The sequence below is a fragment of the Micromys minutus genome (genome assembly GCF_963924665.1).
Source record: "Micromys minutus genome assembly, chromosome: 1".
Classification (NCBI taxonomy): domain Eukaryota; kingdom Metazoa; phylum Chordata; class Mammalia; order Rodentia; family Muridae; genus Micromys; species Micromys minutus.
In genome coordinates, this window is record NC_137969.1 from 99,456,906 (window position 1) to 99,476,947 (window position 20,042).

The 20,042-nt window shown below is 45.6% G+C and overlaps 2 protein-coding genes across 5 annotated transcripts in view; one reads left to right on the top strand and one right to left on the bottom strand.

The window, feature by feature from the left end:
• Positions 1-13,199, bottom strand: part of NSD1 (nuclear receptor binding SET domain protein 1) — a 96,595-nt gene extending 83,396 nt beyond the window's left edge. For 2 of the 3 annotated variants that reach the window (XM_080915361.1, XM_080915363.1), the window contains exons 1-2: positions 13,092-13,199; positions 11,016-11,959 (exon numbers count right to left, since the gene is read on the bottom strand). In XM_080915361.1, coding sequence (XP_080771487.1) covers positions 11,016-11,942 — 927 coding nt within the window. In that variant the 5' untranslated portion in view covers positions 11,943-11,959; positions 13,092-13,199. The remainder of the gene's footprint in view (positions 1-11,015; positions 11,960-13,091) is intronic. The other variant, XM_080915362.1, reaches the window with a different exon arrangement.
• Positions 12,243-19,774, top strand: LOC308419661 (thymosin beta-10-like). 2 transcript variants are annotated; one of them, XM_080915396.1, is made up of 2 exons: positions 12,243-12,364; positions 19,344-19,774. In XM_080915396.1, the coding sequence occupies exon 2, from the start codon at positions 19,405-19,407 to the stop codon at positions 19,537-19,539; it is 135 nt and encodes a 44-aa protein (XP_080771522.1). In that variant the 5' UTR covers positions 12,243-12,364; positions 19,344-19,404; the 3' UTR covers positions 19,540-19,774. The 2 variants fall into 2 exon arrangements, with proteins under 2 accessions (XP_080771522.1, XP_080771523.1); XM_080915397.1 differs by lacking the exon at positions 12,243-12,364 and adding an exon at positions 12,551-12,825.
• Positions 19,775-20,042: the final 268 nt, after the last annotated feature.

The following is a 20,042-nucleotide window of genomic DNA, read 5'->3' on the forward strand; positions in this document are numbered from 1 at the left end:
TCATCTTGCTGGCTCCCCCTGAATTTTGAGACCGGGTCTTATGTAGCCCAAGCTGGCTTCCAATTCACAGTATTAACAAGGATATTTTTGAGGTTTGACCCAACCGCTGGAATTGCTGGTATGCACCACCATACCTAACTGGCAGTTCTTTATGGAGATCCATTACACTGGCCCACATATCACACATATCACACATAAAATATAGTAAGGTACAGTCAGCACAGCTACCAAGGTTGGGTTTGATTTGTTTGATTTTCAATTATATGTGCATATATCAGCCAAATGACATAATTCTTGGTCTCAGCTCCTCAGGAGGGTAAGACAGAAGAATCATCTGATACCAAAAATATAAGGTCACCCTGAGCATGTCTGAATAGGAGACAAACTATTGTGTGTAGAAAAAAAATTGTTTTAAGTATTATGTATATAGGTGCTTTGCATGCATGTTTGTGTACCATAAGCATGTTTGATGATCATGGAGCCCAAAAGAAGTCATCAGATCCCCTTATTCCCTGAGCCACCTCTCCAGCTCCCATATGAAAATGTTTATCTTTAAAACACTTTGCTCTTTAAAATATAAAGCAACTTTAAATTACTGTCAGAAGTAAAATAACATACAATATAAATAGAAATCTTTAACACAGTTACAAAGCATCTGAAGTCTTAAGGCACTAGGGAGGAACCCCTAGAAATGACACAGGTTCAAAAGCATCACAGTCAACAGTTACTAAGAGACTCCCAACATAAGCTAAGGAGATCAGAAAAAAGCTGAATCATGGCGAGTTAAAGGCCAGCGTAGTCTGCATAGCAAGATCCTGTCTTAAAATTTATCCTTATATTACCACAAGACTATAAACACAAAGTTGTTATAAGCACCTCCAAAACAACGTAAGACTTTTGGGTCTTTCTAGATTTTAACTGCACTATCAGGGTAAAATGACAAAAGCCAATTTTAACACTTCTGATAAATGTATACTGCATATTGGATATATAATTATTAAAGGACTGGAGAAATGGCTCTGGTTAAGAGCACTGACTGCTCTTCCAGAAGTCCTGAGTTCAAATCCCAGCAACCACATGGTGGTTCACAACTATCTGTAAATAAGATCTGATGCCCTCTTCTGGTGTGTCTGAGAACAGCTACAGTGTACTTATATATAATAAATAAATCTTTTTAAAATTACTTAATATTTATTAAAAATAATACCCTAATGAATTCTTTCAATGAATCTTTTTATTTCAAACACTGAGCTTAAAAGTCACTGAAATGAAGATAGAATAGTGTCATGTTCCTGTTACAAATATACTTTGTAATAAAATGCAAGCATAAGTCATTTGCCATGATGGAAATTTTTATAAAAATGTTGCTCTTTGTTAATACTTTAAGCCAGGCAGTGGTAACACATGCCTTTAATCCCAGCACTCAGAGACAGCAGATTAATCTGAGTTCAAGGCCAGCATGATCTACAGAGTGAGTTCTAGCACAGCCAAGGACAGAGAAAGCTATCTAGAAAAACCAAAATAGTAATAATAAAGCAAAACATAATATTAACTGATCTTCTTCTATTTATTTATTTACTTTTATTTTTCTGTTTATTTTTTTGGTTTTTGAGTTTCTGGGTAGCCTTGGCTGTCCTGGAACTCACTCTGTAGACCAGACTGGCCTCAAACTCAGAGCTCTATCTACCTTTGTCTCCTGAGTGCTGGGATTGAAGGTGTGTGTCACCAGTGCCTGGCATGACTTTTTTCTTACATATGTAGTATTCAAATTTTCATTCTAGGAATCATTTAAAATAATTACAAAAAATTAAACTCTATCCTTATAGCAATTATCAAAACAAAACTCAGCAAGATAATAAATCAATACAAGCAAGTTACACATCAATGACTTAAAGTCAGGTAACTTTAGGAGAATGGTACCTTGGCTATATGACTTCCCCTAAATAACTTAGTCTGAACAACCAACAGACTTTTTTTCAGTTGTTGTTGAGACAGATTTCTACTATATAGCCCTAGCTAGCCTAGAACTCACAAAAGACCCTCTTTCTTTTGTCCCACAAAGTGGTACAACTAATGCTGTGCACCACCTTTTCCTATTTATACAGAATGCCAGGTATTGAACTTACAACCTTATACATGCTAGGCAAGCACGCTCCCTACTACAGATGGGTTTACTTTTCTAAATCGTAAATCTAAGCAGGCACAGTAGCATATGCCTAAGATTGGGAGGCTGAGACAGGAGGCAAGTTCTAAGCCAGTCTGGGCAACGTGGGGAAAGCAAAGTAAATAAAATGAAAGGGCTAGAGCACACAGATAGTGTATTAAGTGAACAAAGAAACTTAAATGTACATAATCTGCTACTTTGTGCTATTTAGTGGGAAGAAGACATAATAACTAGAGATGTTAACTAACCAGGCACAGTACAGCAATTTCACTGGTAACCTTTAAAAAGTTTTCACTACACATTTATTCAAATATTAAGTGTGAAAGCTAGCAAGATGCTTCAATGGGTTGAGACCCTTACTGTTAAACCTGACTATTTAAGTACAATCCCTGGAACCCACAAAAAGGAAAAAGAAAACTTGCTACATCAGGTTTTTCCCTACCTTCTATATGTGCACTGTATCAGCCATATATACACACAAAAATGTTAAAACTTATTTTATAATGGGTGTGGTAGTGCATGCTTTTAATCCTTCAATCGAGGCCAGAGCTACTAAAAACAAAACATCTTAAAAACAAAAAACAAATTGTGTGTGTGTTTGTGTGTGTGTGTGTGCGCGCGCGCGCGAGCGCGCCTCAACACACTTGGGGTATGTGTGGAGGAGATAGGGAAGAAGTAAGAGAGAGAGGAAGAGAGAGGAGGGGGGAGAGATGAGGCAGACACTACAGAAGATCACAAAACTTATAAACCAGCCTGGTTCTAAGCTAGTACATGGTAAGCCCCATCTCAAGATAAAAAAAAACATTTTGTGATAGAAATTCAACTCAGTTGTAACCAGACCTGTTTAGAATGCATGACTCCTGGGATGCTAAGCCAGCACCACTGGGTATGGTGGTACACACTTATAATCCCTGAACTCTGGAGGTAGAGGCAAGAAGATCACAAGATCAAGGCCATCCTCAATAAAACAACTAATGAGAAGTCAGCCTAGAATACATGAGACTGTTTCGAAAAGGAAGAGAAAACAAAGGATAAGACCCAGTGCTATCCAAACTGAGCAGACACCAGACTTGATACTGCACACAGCTGTATCAAAATAGCACAGGATTTTAAAATCTATTTTTGCTACTTATGATGGCACTTTAATCTTAGTGCCCAAGAAGAAGAGATAAGGAGAATTCTGAGATTAGCATGGTCTACTTGTGTTCCATGCCAGCCAAGACTACTCAGTGAGACCCTGTCTCAAAAAGTATACGTAGCAAATAAATTTTTAAAAAAATTATCTGCATGTGTATGTGTGTATGCAAGTGTATGTGTGTATGTAACATGTGTACAGGTGCCCACAGAGGCTAAATAAAGACATCAGCTCCCCTGGAGCAGGGATTACACGTGGTTGTGAGCTCTCAACATAGGTGCTTAGGAATCAAATTCAAGTTTTCTACAAGAGGAGGAATAGCTCTTAACCACCGAACCGAACCATCTATCCAGCCTCTGAACTGTTACAATTCTGAATGGATATCAAAGCAGATATAAGCCTACCAAGAACTATAAAAAGTTACCTTTGTCATGATAATTATGTCGGTTTATCCTTAGATAATGTCATAGATAACAATAAAACTGATACTGTATCTATCAAGACTTCACTTACAGGTGGGTATAGAGGCTTGTATCTATAATCCTAGTATTTGAGAAGCCAAGACTGGAGGAGTTAGATAGGCTTGCCTATCTAAAGAACAAAGATACTTTTACCTGTTTGTATAATAACACTTTTTAAAGCTATTTCAAAATACTTTAAACCAGTTATGATGGAACATACCTGTAATCCACTCAGCAAAAGGATCTAAGGCAAAAGGATCTTTTTTAAGGTCAGCTTGAACTACATAGCCCTAGGTTCTTGTAAAGAAAAATCACCTTAAGCACAGAATTCTATTTCTCTTTAACTTTTCTCAATGCTTTATAGATCATGGCATAGTAGTATTATCTATATCAAATAATTATATAAAAAAAAACTTGTAAGGCTAGGAGTACAGATGGTTTCCCTGCTGAACAAAAGCCCTGGGTCCAATCTCTAGTACTGACAAGAAAATATTCATTTTTTTTAATAGGGAGGAAATTTGAAACAGATTCTCACTTTGATACTGGTTGTCCTGTAACCCCACCTACCCAAGTTCCTCAATACCAGGACTACAAGCTGAGCTTTGTACCCTGTGCTCAGCTTAGGTTTTTGGTTTTTGAGATAAGATATTGCATATCCCATCTTTCTACTCTAGTCTCCTCAATACTGACAGTACAAACATATCCCACAGAACACAGGTCTTTAATACCTTTTTATAGAGGTACAGATGGCCTTTTATTGGTTTTTAAACATGGTCTCATTATGTGGTCCTGGTTGGCCTGAGCCTTATACTGATCCAACAGTCTGTGCTTCTCTATGTGCTGGGATTAAAGGCATGTGACACTGCTCCCTGGCTACAAATAAAATTTTAAAGATGTTAAAAAAGTAAAATGCTTTGGTATAGAATGCCAATGAGAATTAGTGTGACATTAATGTCCACTTACATCAGAGAGCTTTAACAGCTCCCAATTACAGCTTGAAAAGAAATCAGAGATGACATAAAGAATACACCCTTGTAACTCAAGAGAGCAGCGACTATATCCTGGTATATAAGAGATATCACATAATCAGTAATTTAGATTTAATCTATTAAAAGAGTTCATCCTCCAAAATGTATTCCTCTAGCACCACCCCCATTTTTGGAAAGGGGTCTTATGTCCCAGCCCTGGCTGGCATTTGCCACTACCCTTAGCCTTCCAGCAGTATTGGAGTTAGGGATATAGCCAGTTGTTAAAGTACTTGCCTAGGATGTACAGAGGCTTATGTTCTACTCTGTTACCTACATAAACTCAGTATGTGGTGCATGCTTAATTTCAGCACTGGGGAAGAGTCAGAAGAGAATATAAAGTTCATATCCAGCTATTTACTACTAGAAATGGAGTTCAAGAATACCCTGGGAGACTACTGAAGAAGAGGAAGAGTACTATGGTTATTTTATATGAGGTCACTGAGATGTTAAAGTTACTGTTAAGGTTGAGTGTAGCAGTGCAAGCTTTGACTCCCAGCACTCAGGAGGCAGAAGCAGGAGAATCTCTGTGAATTTGAGGTCAGTCTTGCCTACATAGTAAATTCTAAGGCAGCCAGGGCTACATAGAAAAACCTTGTCTCATAAATACATAAATTTACTTCTCTCTGTGTGTGTATGTGCACAAACACGTGTGCAGAAGCCAGAGAACAGTTTCCAAGTGTCAATTTTCTCCTTCCACTATGTGGGTCCCAGAAATGAAGTAATTAGCTCAGAGGTAAGAGCTTTTTACTAACTTACCAGCCCTTCCAATTTCACCTAGCAGCAGCAGGCATAAAAACCTGATACAGTATACTAGGACATGAGGAACCATCATCTTATTGGGTCTCCAACCAAGTTTCTAAAAAGAGATCCCTGTAAATTATAGGATCAAAAAACAAAACAAAAAAGTAGCCCAGTGTAGTGACTCAACATCTCTAATTCCAGCACTTGGGAGGCAGAAACAGGTGGATTTGTGAGTAAAAGCCTGGTCTACACAGCAAGTTTAGAACTGCTTTTTTTTTTTTTTAAAGACACACTCTATGTTAAAAAAGAAAGAAAGAAAGAAAAAAGAAAAAGCCTGCAAGTAGGCAGGCCTGGTAGCACACACCTATAATCTGAGTAGCTGGTAGGTAGAAAAAGGAATATTAGGAATTCAAGGTCAAGGGCTAAAAAGATGGCTCAGTGGTTAAGAGCATTGACTGTTCTTCCAGGGGTCTGGAGTTCAATTCCCATCAAGCACATAAAGGCTCACAACTATCTATAACAGAATCTGATGCCCTCTTCTAGTGTGTGTGAAGACAGTGTACCTACATACACAAAATAAATAAATCTTTAAAATACATGACCTTGAATTCATATAAACTGAATAAATAATATTAAAAAAGTAAAAAAAAAAAATTCAAAGTGATCCTTGCCTATTCAATGGGCTTGAAGTCAGCCTGGGCTACATGCTTGGAATTCTATCTCAAACTAAAGAATAATAAGGTTAGATAAAATAATGGTTTACTGAGTTATTATAAGAATGTTCATCATTGGGTGATAGTGGCGCATGTCTTTAATCCCAGCACTCAGGAGGTATAGGCTGGCAGATTTCTGAGTTCCAGGCCAGCCTGGTCTACAGAGGTAGTTCTGGGACAACCAGGCTACACAGAGAAACCCTATCTTGTAAAATATTCAGGAAGAACTCTTAAAAACTTACTGAGTCTTACAGCATAGTTCTACTCCTGCTACTCAGGAGGCTGTAACAGAAGGATAATAAATTCAAGGCCAAACCAGGAATTTAGGAAGACCCTGTTCTCAAAATATAATGTAAGAAAAGGATACGGATGGGTATACATACACATATGTATATCTATCAGTGGTAGAGCACCTGCCTAGAAAGTATGGAAACCTAAATACAATTACCAACATTAACCAACCCTACCTCAAAACCTCTGAAGAGTAATATCTCACCAAGTGGTAAGCTAAGGCAGGAGGGTTGGAAGTACAAGTTACCTAACTGTATTAGTAAAATGGTTAACATTATCTTCAATTTGAAAACAGACAAGATGTATTGATATATTCAGCAAAGACAACATGCAAATGGATAAATGGCTCACAAGTTAAGAGCACTGGTTGTTCTTCTACAGAATTTGGATTCATTTTCCAGCACCCATATACAGAACTACTGGTAACCCAAGTTCCAAAGGGGTCTGATAAACACTTCCAGCCTCAATGCCATGCACACAAGTAGTGGATAGATACCCATGAAGCTAGAACACCCACATATAAAGTCAACTTTTAGAAAAAGTATGCTTTAACTTATCAGCAAAAATATAAATCAAGACCACAATGAAGAACCCAGGTAGTGGTGGCACATGTCTTTAATCCCAGCACTGAGGACCTACAAGCAGGCAGATCTCTGAGTTCAAGGCCAGCCTGATAAACAAAGTAAGTTACAGGACAGCTAGGACTATACAAAGAAACCCTTTCTCAACCCCTCTCCAAAAAAGAAAAAAAGAAAGAAAAAAGACAAAGATGGTTCCGTCGGTAAAACTACTAGTCTTTCAAGTTTGCCTTCAAACCTGACCACACAAGCTCCATCCCCCAAACCACACAAAGCCAGATACATGGTCTGCACTTGACAGCCAGGGTACAGAGTATACAAGAGACCCTGCCTTAACAAAGGGCAAGGAGATTACTAAACCCAGCAAGTTATTCTAACCTACAAGTGAGTACTGTAGCAGACAGACGAGCTCTCTCTCAAAACACAATGGGGCCATCAAGATGACTCAGCAGGTAAACAACCTTAGTTCTGTCTTTGAGAACCACATAGTAAGGGAACTGACTCCCACAAGTTATCCTCTATGCTACTTATGCACACTTGGTTCAACACAAACACTACCTTGTTTTGTTTTATATTGTATGTGGCACCTCGGGCCCTATGTGTGGGGATCCAGCACTCTACTACGACTGAGCTACAACTCCAATGCTTCTAAGTTTTGGATTTGGTGGTGCATTTTTGGTTTGGGGGCTGTTTTGTGTGTGTGTGTGTGTGTGTGTGTGTGTGTGTGTGTGTGTGTGTGTGTGTGTAAGAGAGAGAGAACATGTGGAGCATGGAGCACTTTGCTACGTATTCCAATCTGAGCTGGAATTCACCACCCTTTTCCCTTCAGAGTTTTGGGATTACAGGCATGTATCATTCCATTGTCTTATTTTTTGTTTAAATTTTTTTCAAGATTTTAACTTGTACTTTTTTTTCCTTTCATTTTGTATAATAAGCATTTTTGTCTGCATGTATATCTATGCACCACATGCATGCAGTGCTTTAGGAGGCCAGAAGAGGGAGTTAGATTTCTTGGGCCTGAAGTTACAGAAGGCTATGAACCTCTCTGTAGGTGCTGGGAATCAAACCTAGATGCTCCACAAAAGCTGGCACCCTTAAAGGCTGAGTCATCACTCCAGCACACACATACACGTATGCATGCATGTACCTTTCTTAGTACATCTTACTCTATAGCCCTGGCGGATCTTGAACTCAAAGAGATTTACCTGCTTCTGCCTTTAATGTGCTACAACAATCGAGCATTTAAATCTCATTCTGTAGCCCAGACGGGTTTCAAAATCAAACCCTGCCCTCAGCCTCCCAAGTGCTGGGGCTATGACATCCAGTTTAATATTACATTTTAAGTGAACGTGATATAAAGTGAAAAGATCAGTTTGCAATCAGAAATTCTTAGTTAACAGTTTCAAAATCAGGCTGGAGAGATGGCTCAGTGGTTAAGAGAGCACTAGCTGCTCTTCTAGAGGTTCTGAGTTCTATTCCAGCAACCATGTGGTGGCTCATAACCATCTGTGATGAGATCTGATGTCCTCTTCTGGTGTGTCTAAAGACAGTGACTGTGTGTACTTGTGTGTGTGTGTGTGTGTGTGTGTGTGTGTGTGTATAAAATAAATAAATCTTTAAAGTCATCAAGACAGTTTTCACACAGTGCAGTAGTTGCTAGCAATGCCAACAGGAGGATTTGAGTTTGGGACTAGGCTAGGCGGATAGAAAAACCAGGGGTGCTAGCACATCCTTTTGAGAAGTGGGAGGATCACAAGTTTGAGGTCATTCTCTGCTATATAGAAGAATTATATGACAACTGTCTCAAAGGCACATACATGGGAGCCGGGCAGTAGTGAACCACACCTTTAATCTCAGCACTCAGGTAAAGGCAGGTGAATCTATTTGAGTTCAAGACCAGCCTGGTCTACAGAGTTCTAGGACAGCCATTGCTACACAAAACCAATCAAACAAACAAAAACAAAACACACACAGATAGATAGACACACACACACCCCCAACAAGGCTGGTAAGATGATGCACAGAAGATAAAGGAACTTCCACCAAGCCTGATGGCCTTAGTTTAGTCTCCAGAACCCACACAATAGGACACCAGTAGAGCTCAATTCTGACTGAAATGTTCTGAAGAACCTTAAAAACCCACACCTTTTTTTGTTTTGAACACTGTAGCCCAGGTTGGCCTCAACCTCAAAGCAACCCTTTCTGCCTCAGTTTCTTGAATGCTAAGAAATAGGCATGAGCCACCATACCTGACTGGCTTTGACCTTCCTCTTCTATGACATCTCTTTTTACCACAAGTCTATAAAAATTAGACCACCCAATTAGAAAGTACAGACTAAATAATTAATAAGGTCACTGCCAGTTCAAACTTTGAGGTCTAATATTTTCTCAAGATGTCACCTAATATCTACAATGTATGCAGATTTATACTAGGAAGAAAAAGAAATAGATAAAATCTTCTACACTTACACAAGTTTATTTACTACCATGTCAGATGCAAAGGGTCATTTTTTGAGACAAAGTCTCACACTGTAGACTGGGTGACTTAGAACTCACTATATAGCACAGGTACCTTGAACTCAAAGAGTACTAAGACTATAGGTGCGAGCCACTCTGCTCAGCTCTGCAGCAGTTAACAGGACCAATACCGGACTACATACACCTGATGAGAACTACACAGGTTTACATGTCTACTGTATGCTTCTACTGAATCTGGCTCTACCCTCACATCCAATGCATATGTAAAAACAAAGACAAAACTATACACATGTACAATAAATATCAACATGAACCCAAGAAAAGCTATAAGCTGACAGTAGGTTTTCAAAATAAACTACAAATTCTAATATACATCCAAGACAATACAACACAAATTTGAGATATTCAATAAAATATCAATTCAATAAAATTTCAATGTCCTCAAAACAATTTATATACTATAAAAATTGGTCTTATAAAATCTTATGTTGTATTTTCAGGCATCTGTTGACTCTAAACAAAAATATAATCTTCTCTGGTGACATTAATAGTAACCATGACAATGTAGTGTCAGAATCAAACAAAATTAGAACCAAATATGTAAAGCTAAAAGTGGCCTTTCAGGAATCAAGCACTTTCAATTTTAGAAGCGATGAAACTAGGGCTAAAGAGGTCAACTGGTCGGTCATTGGCTAGTCAAGAACCACTAAGTTCCAAAAAGTAGGACCTCAAGAACAACCACCCTCCTGCAATACTACAGAACACTGAGGAACTCATTTATTCCTCTCCATTTCTACTCAAACCTGCATGCTTGCCCAAAAACATATCTACAGACACACTTTGAATTTTAAAACTCGAAAAGATTATCAAGCCTAGTGGTGGCTATCAAGGGGTGGACCACCATAACTTCACAAGTAGTCCAGAAGAAATTAACCTAATTTAAATTTTGAGCGCTGGCCAAGAAAGTTTCCTGTCTGAGCCAAGTTAAATTTATGCCCAAAATGCACTTCAACTTGCAGCAAGCTTGGCCCATGCTTTACTCAGAAACAGAACTCCAAGCCACACTGGTTCCCTGAACTAAGGCATCAGCAAACCAAAGCTTTTTAGTTCTGTTACTGCTGTTTTGGTTTTACAATCGAATCAAATGCATACCTACCTGTATCTTGAAAAAGTAAACCTGAGCTCAGTCAAATGCCTTTAGAGCATTAACTCTTAGCCAATCCTCAATGGAGCAATTTGGGATACGCTATATAAAGAAACGAACTCACACAACAGAAATATGGTTTAAAAAGTAAAATTTCCCTAAAAAAGCTCATCAGCAGCTTCCAGTTATGAAATGGAACCAAAGACAAATTAAAGTTTCCCTTTACGTGGCCTGTATATATACATTCAAGTATATATTTAAGTTGTACCAAAAACTGCTTACAAATGGCAATTCCTGTGAAGTAGATGATGATGAAGTTCCAGGTAATTCTAGCATGTTTCCTAATGTACTGGTACTGGAGTCTGGATCATCCTGAAAAGATAAATTTATTGAGTTAAATTGCTCTTCTACGGTAATGTTTGTGTCTCCTAGTGACTTGGGGGCTGGGAGGAGGGCTGTCTTTTCATTGCTTCCGTCCACTTCACTTCTTTGTTTATTTTTCTGTTTTTCAGTTTGAGGAGCTAATGGCAAGAATGGCCGTTCCACTGCACCATGTCTACTCTCTGGCATGCTGTCTTGTTCACTTCCCATGGCCATTTCTACACCATTTTCTGATTTAGGCTCATAATTGCAGGTGGCATTGGTCTGAGTTTCCTCAAAGATCTCCTCTATACTCTCATCCTCTGTGACTGGCTGTTCTGGGTCCATTTCAGAATCTACATCTGCATCGTCCACACAAGTAAAATTCTCAAAGTGCAGAAAGCCATTCTTGGTCGTCTTTGTTACTCTTAACTGGAGTTCAGGGGAGTTATTACAAGTGGGCTCTTGTTTCATAGCAAGTGCTGTTGGACCACCAGGACTCAAGGAAGTGCAAACAATTGGCGACTCAGCTCTTGAATCACTTTTTGCAGGGTCTTGAAAGGATTCTGATCCATCAGCAGACCCACTTAAATACTCTACATTGATCATGGAGGCCAAATCCTGTAGTCTCCGCAGTGGAATGTAACAAGATGGAGAATCTTGTCCATAAGCATTTTGGGATGTTCCACTGGCAGTCGGTAACTGCATAGTACACCCATTAAGTGGCTCAGAAAAATTGGATTGACCATTACCGAAAGGGCTGTCCTTGTCTTCGGGGGCATCTAAATTCACTGAATTAGAAAAGGACAGCAGACAATTTCTTCTAGATAATTCACAAGTCTGATCCATACTGTGCCCGCATCAACCTGGAATCCAAAAGACACAGCAATTAATCTGAGTTAACAAACCATCTGACTCTTCTTTTCAAAATGGCAGCCACTTCTGAAGGCCTAGTGGCCTCTCTGCTGCACTTCCAAGGACGGGAAAAGTTCTCCAGGCTGACGACAGGAAAATGGCCTCAGTGAGAACTGCATCTTCCCAGAACTGGGTAAATCCTGCCACATGGAAACAGCCCGTTCCTCTTCCCTGCATTGCAGGCTGGTGGACACTGGGGCTGAACTAAAATTAAAACCCTTTGGCAGTCAAAATTCCCAGATCTCAATCGGGAACCCTCCTCTCCTCCTCCCCACGCCCAATGTCCGACAGCCAAATCTCTTGAAAGAGAAGGGGCTGCGGATTTCGGGGGCAGCTTCTGGACGCTGCACAAAAAGGTATCCCCCTCCTCCTCCTTCTCCTCCTCCGCAAGCTGGGCGCAGCGGTCACAATAGCGCTGCACCCCGCGCCCAGCCGGCGCCGGAGCCTTTGCAGCTACCGTGCGCAGGCCTCAAGCGAGTTGGCCGAGGCGGGTGTGCCCCGAAGCTCGCCTTCCTGGCTGCAAACACGCGGGGTTCGCAACTGCAAGGACCGAGACACCGGGACACGGCCGGGAGAGAAACCCAGGCGGTCGGCAGAGCCGAGTCAGGGTAGCAGCAGCTGCTACAGCTTGACAAACATGGCTGCTGCCGACGCCGACGCCGCCTGCCCGGGCCGCGCTCCTTCCCACAGCCGCGGCAGCACCTCCCGGCAGCGCTGTTGGTACTCGTGAACACTCAGCAGCAAGCAAAGTTTGCTGCCGGAGGGCTGCCGCCCCCGCGCCCCCCAGCCAGCTACCTGAGGGGAAGCAGAGGCCGAGGTGCGCGCGGGCGGGGGGGAGACGGCCGGCGATGCACGGGCCGCGTTGGGAGGAAGTTCGCCGCAGCCCGGACAGCTAGGCCCGAGGCCCGCTGGTAGTGATGGAGGAGGGGGAGGGCGCCGCGGCTGCAACGCCGCGAGCCACCAACCCTGCTCGGCCACCGGCCCTCCGCCTAGTCCCTCACCTCACGGCCACCACCATCTTCCCGGCCCCGCTGTCTCCCCCCTTCCCCTCCCGCCCGTCGCCCACCCCTGCGCACTAGTTACCGTGCCCCGCGCCCCCTCCCGGGCCAGCTGGGGGGAGGGGGTGACCCTCATTACACTGGGGCGCGAGCAGAGCGGAGGACAGAGAGAGGAGCCGCTCGCCGCACCCCCCTCCCCCCTTGTCTCTCTTCAGGCAAGAAGGCAGCGAACGCGACCTGCCCCGGCCTATTCCTCCGCCGCCGCCACCACCGCCTCCTCCTCCTCACACCCCCACCGCGCGCGCCCCCGCGGCGGCGCGTGCTAAGGAGAGCGCCTCGCACCGGCCCGCGTGCGACCGAGGCCCCGGTGCGCGCGCACTCCCTCCCCCCACCCTGCGCGCGCTCCCCGTGCCTCACTCTTCGGGGTTCAGGGCGGGTGAAGTCGGGCTCGCGAGCGGGCGGCCGGCCCAATCAGCAGAGCGGCTGCTGCCGCCCCCTCCCCTCCCCCTGTGCGCCCGCTCAGGGCCCGGGCCTACGGGCTGGCCCTGCTGCCCGGGCGGGGCCTGAGGCAGGCTCCCTGGGGGCCTCGCGCGCCTCCCGGGAGTGTCGGGGCCTGCGAGCGTCGTGGGTGGCATTAGGATCCCTTCACCTACCTCGGGGCGCTGCGCCAGCCCCTGGTGGCACACAGCTAACCGCACCCTACTCATCCTGAACCCCAACCCTGGAGACACCTGGCCTGACTGAGGCCTGGCCTGCCGGCCTTTCTCAGGCCCGCGTCAGTCCCGGCCTCCATCTTAGGTTACAGCCCGGGCTCCCCATCCACTGGGCACCTGCCCTCAGCCCCGCTGGTTTCGACCCGAGGCCAAGGCAACCCCCCTCTCGCTGTAGGGCTCACCTGGGGGCTTGGCATAGGGTCTTCGAGGCCCCAGGCCCCGAGCAGACGTGGCCGCAGGTGAACCCCCTTGCCCAGCCGCACCCCAAACCCACACCACCACCACTACAGACCAAGCTGAACAGGAAACAAAATGGAGGCAGCAGCTCGGGTCTGTCTCCCCGAGCCAAGCCTATACAGCCCTGGGGCTCCCTTCAGCCGCAGGCTCGACGCCCGCGAGGCAGGGAGTCGGCTCCTCCCGAGAGCCTGGGGCAGCCGCCCTAGAGCAGCGCGGGCGGGCAGGGGACTCGGCCCTGCGGTCCCCACAGCCCCTCACCCACCACCCCTTCCCTTCCCCCTTCCCTCTTTCCTCTCCCTCCCTAAGCCGGGCCGTGCGGGGTGAGCGGCTCCCGGGAGCTGGGTCGGGTTACCGGCCCGGGGCACTGGCCTCAGGACCGTGGCCTCAGCTCAGGGCTGAGGCCGAGAGACCCCGCAGCACTGAGCCCACGCCCCGCACCCCGGCCGGGATGCAGCCTAACAGCGCGCCCGCACCTCGGCCTGCCGCCGTGCAGCCCCCGCCCAGCGAGGCCGAGCCCCTAGTCCAGACACCGCGGGGACGAAGCTCCTTCGTCACCCTCGGGCCCAGGGGTCCTTCGCTGCCCCGGGCGGGGCGAGGGGAGCTCTGGGGGAGGGGTCCACTAATCCCTGCACCGCCTTCCGCTCCTAGTGTGGGTCTGGGTCTAGGCCTGGCACGGCGACCCGGGCTGCGGGCGCTGGCGGGCTTGGAGAGGTGCGGGCGCGCGGGGATAGGGGCCGGGAGGGGCAGCGCCTCGCACAGCGGACGCTGCAGTTCTCCGCACCCAGGCAGATGGCCCTCTCGAGCGCGCTTCGCCCCTGAGGCCCAGGCATCTGGACCCCCGCGGGACTGCACGGGGACAGCCGACAGGCTAGACGGTCTGGCCAGGCATGCAAGGCACAAATCCCCGGCCTAGGATCGCTCCACATTAGGATGACCGGGCCCTCAGAGCGTGCGCTCAGCACCAGGGCCCCGCCGCCCTGACCTTGTAGGGCTGTGGCGCGTCCATTCCTCAAAGACAGTGGAAGGACAGTTCAGTGAATCCAAGCCAGGCCTGGTCCCGCAACTCCACTCCCCTGAGGCTCTTCTCCCTTTCGGGACCCTGCTGCTTCCTGGGTTTGCTTCACAGCAAGAAGCTCACCTCAGGCATTACTTGGTCCCTAGAGTGTTTAAGCGCATCCTTGTTGATGAGAGAAAGCCATATTGGACCGCCCAAGAATTCCTGCCTCTTCCAGAAAGCCTTTGGTGATTTGGAGTTCATTTTAAAGCTGAGGGCGCCGCCCTCGATGGCCACGTGACCACCATTCCTCTAGAGGCTTTGTAAATGTGCTTAGTTACTGCCCCAATAGAGTGCTGGGGGTGGGCGCTCTGATACCTAGACCCCATCAGGGAGAAGAGCCACTTTTGGCGTTGCCCTGCTGGGTACTGGTTGGGTATCTGCAATGGTTAAGCCAAACTCCATCCTTCCCTGGCCTTCCCCTAGTAACTGGGTCTAGCAAGCAGTAGCTTAGGACACCTCCAGCTGTTTGTTATCCAAGACCCACAATCCAATAAAGGAGGCTCAAAAATAAGCCTTCAGCATACCTTCAGTGATGCTGGAGTGCTGGACCTGCCAAGTGAGCGAGTGGGTTTCCTGAGAGAAAATGCCCAGCGGAAGCAAGAGTGAAGAGGCTACTGTGTGTGACCTCAAGTCCCTCAGGTTAAAGGAGACACTGAGTTTCCAGATGCAAAGTTGACTGGTGGCTTTCTGAGATAAAACCGGTCGAGAAAAGCTGGGGCCCTATCCCACGGAGACAGCCTTTTGTTCTACTGAGAAGTAACTCCTGCTAACACCACCAGGCGATTCAATAGGAAAGCTTTCACTGGCTCCTTTTTCACAAGTAATCATTTGAGCCATTTCTAACTGGCAGTTGACCCAATGCTAATCACTCCAAGGTTCTTCCCAGTGCCTAGCCATTTTGAGGTATTTGCAACCGCCACTGGAGGGCCTTGAAGAAGTTATCTTTCAGCCCCCAACCTCTGTTTTCTCACCTGTGTGGTCTCTAAGTCACAGGCAACTGGGAGGATCCTGAAACAGGCTAACACTCTGTCCTGAACAATTATAGACAGTACTTGATGAATTCTGAAGTGTAAGTCATTGCTTTGTTCAGCAGCCGTTGCCTGCAGTCTAGTTAATGCACCAGGCTCTGGGGAAGCAAAATGTGGAATATTGTGCCAGGCAACCTGTGGCCTCAGGGAAATAAAAAGGGTTAACTAAAGGTACTGAGATAAATTAGCTGATCTCTGCACACTACTGCCCTGCAGGGACCCTCTTCCTAACCTCTTGTCTTCCCCAACCCATTCAGGGTGACCTAGTTACTGACGTGAACAAGACTGGGACCCCAGGGGGGAAAAAATCAGACTTCCCTGGGTACCCCCCGGAGGCCCTCCCTACCTCCTACTATAAAACTGTCTACCACAGTGACTCAACCAGTGTGTTTATTGGAGCTGAGTTGAGTATTTCCTCAGCTTCTATATTCTCAGAAGGATACTGAATCCTCAAGTTGAAACAGGGCTGCTTTCCTATAGGATGTGGTTGTGAGGTGTAGACCTAGCTCTTCTCTGCTGATCACAACTCGAGAACCTATTCCAGGCCTGCACACCTCACCTGGAGACAGATGAGAATAAGTGCTTGTTGAACATGTATCATGCATTAGACAACATTGAGAGCTTGACATACATCTGTTCCTTTAACCCTTTACTAGTCTACAAAGAATTAAGGACTAGGCCAAGCCCTTTGTGCAAATTCTCAGGACCATTACTTTTACAGCTCTGGTGAGCTCCATCCTCATTCAAGCCTACACACCCAACAGATACCGTGAAACGCCAGGCATGTCAGACACACAGATGTGTGGGGATGTGACTCTCAGGTGAAGTACTATTACTTTAACCCCCATTTCTTTCTCTATAATCCATGGTTATTTTATCAGGATTCCTGCCCTGATGCAAGGTACCTGAAGGGATCCTTGGCCATTCAGTGACCTCTTTTAGAACTGTTCCCTTTTGTTTTGTTAGCTCAGCAAATACTTGTTGAGGATGAGAAGAGCCTTGTCAGTGGAGAAACTAGCAGTGTTGGGAGAGCATTCAGCAGATCTAGAAAGGACTTCGAGGAGGGGGGATTCTGGAGGAGATAAAGGAATAGTCAGGGAGGGAGGACACAAGTAAGGATTCCAGCAGGAGAACCTAGAGAAACACCAGACTGGAGGAGCTGACCACAGCTGAGTATGACCATGACCTTCAGCATGGGGCTGGAGACTAGAAGTACAAGAAGAGGCTGAGATGATGACAGAAAAGCCCGATCATGTGGGGCCATGGAAGGATAATGATGGCAGTTTGCCTGTGTAGTAAAAACAGTCAACTGTTATCTGAAAGCACTAGAAACACATCCCAAGCCCAGAAAGGACCCTGCCTCTGGTGCAAGCCATGATTGTTGTATTCCACAAGCAGTAGTAGCTTATCCTCATCTAAGACACTGTCTCATTTAACCCACTGGGATGCACACTCTTGTCATTTCCATCTTGCAGATGGAGTGCACAAGCCAAACTTCAGCTCGTACACCTTGTTCTCAGCTGGGGCTTGGCAGAGACGATGCCTCTGATCATTTACTTCATGCAATTCCATGAGTTGCTTCCTTCACATCATCACCTAGGGGTTTCTCCAGAGGTAACTTACACTTAAGATCAAGGCCCGCCAGGTCAGGCCAGATCAGAGGTCAGGCAGCCTTATAGCAAAGTTGCTTTCTGTCTCTAAGCTGTCCCATATCAATAGCTCTAACTCCAAGGACTCCAGCTGGCACTGTCAAATTTTCTTCCCCTCAATATCATTTTGCAAAATCCTGTGGAGGTGGCCTGGTGCCAAGATAGGCCACATACCCTCAGCTCAATACTCCTGCTGGTCTGTCTGCTTTTCCTATCTGTCAGGCAAACACATGTTTATATCAAGGTAGAAGATGCTCTTAGAGGTCTCCCGGATGCTGTCCTAAGGACTCGTAATCTCTGCCTATCCCCCTAAAAGCACAATCCTTCAAAGTACTATTGTTTCTCAGTCTAATCCAAGCCAGTTGGAGAACTCCTTACAACAGGGCACATGCAGTTCTCCGGCTTCTAGTGACTAACTTTAAATCAGTGTGGCTCAGAGAACATCAGGAGAAGACAATTTCTAACTCTGCTCTCTTCCTCCCTCATTCCTAGCCTATTTCTTATCTGTTTTGAAGTTTTTCATTCAAGACACATACCTGCAATATTAATATTTGGTGTTAGAAACAGGGCAGTTGGGAGTTCAAGACCATCCTGGGAAACATGAGACATATATACAAAGACAACCTTAGCAATATGCAATGCCGAGTCCAAATCAACAAAACGAGCACCTACAAAATGTATGGGAAGACAAAATATATGACAGACAAGCCTGCCACTAGGCCTAGCACTATTACTAAGTATATAATTTTGGTGGATGCATTCCTAACCTGATTCCATTGGGTGGCCACGGGAGAATGCCAGGCTTGAGCAGCCAGGGAGACAAAGGGAGAAGTCCATAACGTGCAGCCAAGAGCCAGGATAGGGTTTCCCCTTTAGTCTGTATAAGACTTGACTTCACAACTCACCCAGCCATAGGCTTCCTTCAACAAGAAATGAATGCACAGGCAGGGAAACAGCCTGCAGGAAGCCAACCCTGTAAGAGGTAGGGTGGTGGTTTTTGTACTGAGGTCAAGAAGCCACGGGATAGTGGTGCATGCCTTTAATGCCAGCCGTTAATCACGGGGAGATCTCTGAGTTCAAGGTCAGCCTCTGGGCAAAGTGAGTTTCAGGACAGCCAGGGCAGAGAAACCCTGCTTCAAACAATAAAAAAATGCCAACAGTGGAAGGAGAAAGCCCATGAGGCCTCAACACTACACAAAGAACCACAGACAACCAAGGAGGGCTGAGAGTGGGAGAAGCCATCTTGTCCTAGGGAAAGCATATCAGCTGGTTATCCGATACCCAGTGCTCAGCCCTGAAAACACCTGGTACAGACCGAGCTGGTTATATCCAGAAACATACATGCCTATACACACATATGCATGTAACAACAATGACAATAAGGAGAGATGAATTTGAAAGAGAACAAGGAGGGGTGTACAGAAGGGTTTGGAGGAAGGAAAGGGACACGAGAAATGATGTAATGTTATAATTTCAAAAAGGAAAAAAAAAATCTCCAATGAGCAGCCAGTCCTCATCCCTTTCCTTCCTCAAGCACGTGGCATCTACCGAGCTAATCTTTATCTCTATGGATTTGGACCATTCATAGAAGTGGAAACATTCTAGGGTCTGGGAAAGAACTCACTAAAGAAATTCTGTTGTCTCTTGCTGCAGCAACGCGAGTGGGAGCACCTGGAGCGCGAGCTCGGAACAAGAATCCACGAGTTGTAAGAAAATGGCAGACAAGCCGGACATGGGGGAAATCGCCAGCTCCAATAAGGCCAAGCTGAAGAAAACCAAGACGCAGGAGAAGAACACCCTGCCGACCAAAGAGACCATTGAACAGGAAAAGCGGAGTGAAATCTCCTAAAAGCCCAGGAAGATTTCACCACCCCGCCCCGTCATCTCCAAGACCCCCTCGTAGTGTGGAGGAAGAACCACCTGCAAGATGGACGCGAGCCACAAGCTGCACTGTGAACCCGGGCACTCCGCGCCGATGCCACGTGGGTCTCTGAAAGAGACCCCTCCCCCCACTAATCGGACTGCCAAATTTCACCGGTTTGCCCTGGGATATTATAGAAAATTATTTGTATGATTGATGAAAATAAAACACACCTCGTGGCAAAAGAAAAAAAAAAAAAGAAATTCTGTGCAAGGATGAGGACCCAAATTTGAGCCCCAGCACCCTCTTTAAAAAGAAAGCAAAGAAAAAAAAATAGGAAAACATCTTACCTGTAGTTCCAGCCAAAGAAAGAAAAGATAGGAGACCCACAGGTTCCCCCTAGCCAGCCAGTGAGGCAAATTCACAACCTCCAGGTTCAGCCGGATACTTTCTCTCTGCAGACAGGATGAGCCAAGGCGTGATAGCACACG